Source organism: Arachis ipaensis, chromosome B04, assembly GCF_000816755.2.
Source record: "Arachis ipaensis cultivar K30076 chromosome B04, Araip1.1, whole genome shotgun sequence".
In the NCBI taxonomy this organism is placed as follows: Eukaryota; Viridiplantae; Streptophyta; class Magnoliopsida; order Fabales; family Fabaceae; genus Arachis; species Arachis ipaensis.
In genome coordinates, this window is record NC_029788.2 from 26,219,639 (window position 1) to 26,226,148 (window position 6,510).

Below are 6,510 nucleotides of genomic sequence, written 5' to 3' on the forward strand. Positions count from 1 at the left end.
TATTCATATGCTTGTCCAAAAAGTAATGTTGAGAGAAATTCCTGCTTAAGACACCATATTAAATCCCTAGAAATTAGTCAATCCTTCGTTGTTTGTCAGGTTCCAGACATTTCAAGAAAAATTAAAGAATATTTAGCAATGCTTCACCTGATGAGCTTTCATTTAAATTTCAAATTTACATATCATATATTATTCATATATGCAAAAAGAAAAATGTAACTGTAAAAAATGGAGTCAGCGATGAATGCACAATACACAAGAAGTAACAAGTTCCAGGGTGATATTTTACAAAGAAACTAATCAGCAAAGGCTAAAGTACACAGAAATTTGATATCTGTAACGGGATTTCTAACCTAAATATGTGAAATGCTGCTTTTTATTTTAGCTGAAGTGCTATTTGAGATATCCTTTCATCTTCTAAGAGTGCATAAGGATCCACATACTGGGGAGGTGATAGTGACATCTTGCTTGTATCATGGACAAAAGTTGATCCAAAATACTGCAACACAGTACACACCAAATCATCAAATCCTATTCTCTAAAAGATTATATGCATCAACATTCAATATTACAAAATTATAGGTTAGTGTAAGACCAACATGTCATAACTAACCAGTCAATAGCTGAAAGAAAAATCATAATGGCCAAGATAATATATGCATTAATGAACATGCAAATAGCTGCATAAAAGAGTCATGCAGAAGTTGAAAGGAAAAGATCTTACCAAGTAAAGAGCTGAAAAGAATGCGACGATCATGAGGATCAACGGTCTGAATCCCAAGAAAAATGTTCCTCCAAGTTAAAGTTATAAACGAGTTTCTGTATTCCTCTTCCCCTATTCATAATTTGTTCTCTTGTTTCTTGTTACTCATTAAAAATGTCCCAACAAAAAAATTGAAATACTATTTTCTTTAAAAAATGAGACACCCTTGGGGCAGTGCAAACAATGGAACACATGACCGACAAATATAAACTAACTACTGGCAAACAATGAAATCATTGCAGCAAAATCTCATATATATATATATATAATATGGTATTGAAGAACGATAAATGTTAACAATGAATCAATCTCAAGACCTTCACTGTTCAACGCCATGGATTGCTCCCTCTGATTTTCCAGACTCCTCTCTACATCGGTTGAGACAACATTTCTCCTCGGGAGACCTCTATCTTGTTCATTTACAACCACCTCTTCGTCAACTCCAGAGTTGCCCTGCTTGTAATCCTCAAGCAATGATGTAGGAGTCATGCCCCTCCTCTTCAATTCCTTCATAAACAACGATTCTGGAGGTTCTTCTTCTGAAAATTTAGTATCAATAGCAGCATTAGCCATCAAAAGGTGAAGTTAAAAAATTGAACTCCGAGCCGAAACACTACTATACAATAATATCTACTCATTCAATCAATCCAAATCAATACATCATTACATTTCAACAGGAATTCCTGCTATTTCTGAGGAAGAGTGGAAGTTACAGACCATCTATTTGTAAAAAGTACTGACTGAAAATGGATATTGATGAAGCTGAGAGAGTAGTTGTGGCAAAATCAGTTGCTTCAAGGCCTAATTGTTCTACTTTCAGATCTTTCTCTAAGCTTCTTGCAGGTGCCATTAATGCCTCATCACCCCAAATTGAATCTTCTCAGGCAACAGTTTCTGCCATTAGACCAAAGACAGTGATGTTCAAGTCACCGCCACATTCCGGAGCCTAATATAGCATAGCTTCCTCCCTGAGATTTAGCAAATAGGGTTTCATTTCACAAAATTTAAAAATCACAAAAAATCTAATTGGGAATTGGAACATGATTTTCCAATGGAGTCAACCAAAGAACAATACGGGTTACTGCATTCCTCAAAGCAGCCGCTGCCGTGAAGTCCGCCGCCGTGATTTTCTCCGATGACGATGACGAGACTGCCGGAGATTGCGTCAACGGCCCATGGCCAGCCGCAGCCAAGGGAACCTTCGATGCTGTGATTGGGATCGAGCCGGAGAACGAGCTGTTCGGAGCATGTGCCGTCGAGAAAGGGTGCGAAGAAGGCGGCGATGAGGTGAAGGTCTCTGGTGGTAGCAGGCTAGCAGCTGCGAAGTGGAGGAGGTTGTGGACGAAATTGTGGTTGGAGAAGGAGCTAAATTGGGGGAAGGTGAAGAAGAACCTTGCATTGATGAATTGCAAGGCTTGGGAATTGAAGATGATGCAAAGAAGAATAAGAAGCAAACTGTGAAGAAGAAGAGAAGAACGGCGACGTTTCAAGGCTAGGAGAGCCTTCTACCAAAACGGCGTCGTTTTGGTTGTCTGCCACGTTGGCAGTTAACGGCCTACGTCAGTGGCCGTTTGCCAACTCAGCTACGGAGATGATGGAAGGACGAACGTGACCAAGTAGGATATCTTTGGGGGACAAATTTGATTAATTTTATCTTTTGGGGACGAAAATGGAAATCGAGGTATTTTTCAGGAACGTTTTTGACTATTAACTCTAGTACATTTACTAGATATGTCAAACCAACAAAGAAGTGATGAATTCCTTTGAAATCACTTTCATACCTAGTGACACAAATTTATATGCACCTTGATTAATGTGTTTTCTCTGACTAGTGTGGACTAATTTTTTGTCTTCCTAATATTATTCATTAATTAATCAATTCTTATATCAATATTATATGAATATATACTTTCCACCACTTAGACTATAATAATTACTAATTATTATTTGTGGTGTTTGCTTGACGTCATAAAAGATAGAAGCATTATTTACAAATAAAATTAATAATACATACAAGTAAGTAACACTTTTGGATATTTCACACATTAAATATTTCTGTCATTACTCATTACAACACTTTCTGCTTTGTCATCAAACAAACACCAGATATTCTTTTCTTAATATTCTAATAAATTTTGAAGTTGCAAATAAATCAGTATGTATTCTACTTTATATATATAGAACAGCGGTAAAGTGCCCACAGAATTGGTCTTTAGAATAGGTTAATTAGTTAGTAATTACTAGTTATTACTATGGCATCACTTGTTTAACTAATTACCAATATTTCAATTCTAAAAGTTTAAATTAGCAAGCTGAGTATGATTTCTTATATCATAGTAGTTTTTGCAGTTGCTATCAAACCAATGATATATAATTGTATTTCATAGATAAAATAGGTTAAAAAATTATAAAAGTTATAAAGGTTGCACAAAGGATAACACGCATTGATATTGTGATTAATAGTAAGATATATGAAAAAAAAAATGTTAAAGAAAACTTTGGTAAAATTACAATTTAGTCATTAAAAAATTATTAAAGAATATGTAAGGGTGAACTAATAGGAGTACGTGATATTAAGTAATATTAACAAGGAGTACAGTGGTAATTCAAGAAAAAAAACAATTTCAATGTAATAGTAACACTGTCTCATACAAATAAGAAGGGAGCAGCAGAATGCAATCCCAGTAAATGATGGAAAATTGCTAAGGTTTAGCCACAACAATTAGCACCTGAACAAGAACAGAAAGAGAGAATTAGACTAGAGAAGGGGAAGAATTTGAGAAGAAAAGAGAGCAGAGGAGAAATTTCAGAAGGGAATGAGGTTACCACTGCATAGCTACCACTCAAAGTCGTCCAGCCTTCTATTAATGACCCTCCCCCTCGTGCTTCTCCTGATTTCTTCAATTGAAGGATCGTTTGACAGCTGTCCGTTTCCAATGATATTTTGATAAACAAAATTTAATCACAAAAAATAAAATTTTTGCTAAAGAATTTTTTTGTGGAATTGTTCAAAATAACAAAATATGTATAATCCTCAAGAACAAGTTCAAGTTTATACAAGTAAATTAGTATAACATAAAATAATCTAAATAATGCATAAGATCTCTCTCGTCCAAAACAGTGATAAGATTGTGGTCACAAGCAAAATTGCCAAGATGTAGTGGGAGTCTCCCTTCTATATGTTCATAGGCACATGATATTTTCATGTAATTCTATGACTAGTGATGTATTGGACCATTATGTAAGAAAAACCATTTTGTATTGCAACAACACTGATTGATTTTCCTTTAGAATGAACCGTTAAAGCGGGAACGTAAGTTTAATTATGTGAAAAAAATATCACAATATTCATTTCTTAAATTAATTGTCTCTTTCACCTTTTGAGCATATTAAAAAAAAAATTTAAAGTACTTGAACACACTTTTGGCTAAATACATTAATATTTCAATTAATAAAAAAGTGAAAGAGACAGATGATTTGAAAAGGAGAGAGTAATGACCATCACTAGAATTTAACTAAAGACTCTTGTTAAGGAGTAAAACGTAAACACTTTCTATTAGAAAACTAAAAAATTTAAGTTTTCAAAAATATTTATTGTATGAAAAAAGTATAGAAGTTAGAAAACTGTTTAAGATAAGTAAAGTGCCCTTGACATTGTTAATAACCCTTATCATTTCAATTATTTAACTTTCTCATAAAAATTTTTCTCTACAAAGCACTTTAATTACTACTTTTAACTTAGTTTTAAGACACTTGTTAATAGTATCTAATAGTAAATATAAATATTCACGTTAACTTTTTTTTATGATAATATTCTCGTTAACTTTAATAGAATAATTAATGTGCAAACTATATAAACTTTTTGTTGTATTAAACTCACAAGTAAAATAATAAATTTCTATATTATGGAACACAAAGCCATAAACTAACAAACAAATTGGAAGGTTAATGGAAAGTTAGGAACAGACGAGAGAAAAAAGGTGCAATAATTGATATTGACATTCAAGTCATCACTAGAAAAAAAAAAGTTTTTTGTTGGAAGTTTATTGTAATTTAAACTTCTATTGTGGTCTAATTGTAATTATTTATAAATCATTAATGACTTAATCTCATCCGTTAATGCTAATATTTGATGGACGCATTAGATTTAAAGATTATATCACATATAAAAATGGTCCTCTCTCTGCCTCAATACACACGACGTTTTACAGTTTTCACTCACTGAAAAGAGCGTGAAACTGAAGGAAAGGAAGGGGAGAGAAACCAGTATTGGAGATCAACTCTACTATAACCAAAACTCAACAAAATCAGTCTTAAAGTTCAACTCTACCGTAATCAGGACTTGTTATGGCAACCAATCCAGGTATGAAAATCATAACTTTTAAGATTCTAATTAATGCTTCCGCTAAAATAAGTTTACATGTGGTATCAGAGCATAGGGGTGCACAGACCCGGCCCGGCCCGAAGGTCCGGCCCGGTCCCGAACACTTTAAGGACTAATTTAGTGTGATTTCATCGGGTTTAGGGTCGGGTACGGGTTTAAAAAATAGACCCGGTCATTATTTCGGGTCGGGTCCGGGCCATAGCTCGGGTCACCCGAAGTCGGCCCGGTGGCCCGGTCATCATACACAATTAATATTTTGTGTTATTAGTGATGGATCATGACTATTCTTATGTGGAATTTAAGTATTGTAAACCTTAATATTTTGTGTTATTAGTCATTATAAGACTATAAAGTATAAATTAATGTTTTATGTTTAGAATGCATAAGACTTTAGACTAATACATAAGATTGTGTTATTTGTATTGATTTAAATATTTGGTATTATTAGACAATATTAGTATTGATTGTGGTTATGCTTTAGTATTGATTGTGGTTATGCTTTAATTTTGAAGAAGGGTTGGTTCTTGTTATATTTTTCTAAGTGAATTTTACCATGTTAACTAATGGTTGGAGTCTTAGAAATTTGAATATTTTTACATGCTAGCTTACAAGAAGGTATCAACGTAATGTAATGTTAACGGTCCGGTTTTCACCCGGTATAATTGTGGCCCAAAAGTGTATTGGTTTCATCGGGTCTAGGGCCGAATTCGGGTCTAATAAATAGACCCGGTGTATATTTCGGGTCGGGTCTGGGTCACATCAAACCCGGCTTTACCTGGCCCATGTGCACCCCTATCAGAGCATGTGTTTTGAAAGTATGTGATTTTCTCTGATCTAATTATGATATCCACGGTGTTGCATGTTTCTGATTAATTATTTATAATTGGATTTTAATTAAGTGGGTTTCAAATTTCATGCCATCAAAACTGCATATTTGTAGTTGTATATGTTCTATATGTTTTCTTCTGAATATTTTAATTTGATCATAAATTATACTCATGTATGAATTTAATCTTGAGTTTAAGTTTAGTATTGATGACAATTATGAAATTATTTTGAGTACGTAATGTACTCTAATTTTATGAAAAGTCTATAAATATTTTATTTATAGTATTAAATTTATTTAGATTATTTACTGCTTGTGTACACCAAAGTGACCAAATTATAACGTAAAATGCCAGTATATTTAATAATGTGTTAATTAATTTTAGAATTAGATTTACCCAAAGGAAATCTCTTCTATTATTAATAGACTTGAACGAGAAAAAAAAATTATTATTCTTGGGTCAGATATATGTATTGTCCAAAGATGGTATATGTATTTGGCAGAGAATTTTAATTTTCAAGTATGATAAATATGGCA

At 33.2% G+C, this 6,510-nt stretch overlaps 1 protein-coding gene across 1 annotated transcript; it reads right to left on the reverse strand.

The window, feature by feature from the left end:
- Positions 377–1,336, reverse strand: LOC107636294. The gene is made up of 2 exons (XM_021122399.1): positions 1,049–1,336; positions 377–538 (listed from the first exon to the last, which is right to left on the reverse strand). The coding sequence occupies exons 1-2, from the start codon at positions 1,334–1,336 to the stop codon at positions 377–379; spliced, it is 450 nt and encodes a 149-aa protein (XP_020978058.1).

Excerpts from the sequence above, each read along its gene's own strand:
- LOC107636294 (XM_021122399.1), bottom strand. The coding sequence starts at position 1,336 with ATGGCTAATGCTGCTATTGATACTAAATTTTCAGAAGAAGAACCTCCA. Across the intron at positions 539-1,048 it reads ATTCATTGTTAACATTTATC|AGAATAGGATTTGATGATTT; the intron begins GTTCTTCAATAC and ends ATAATCTTTTAG.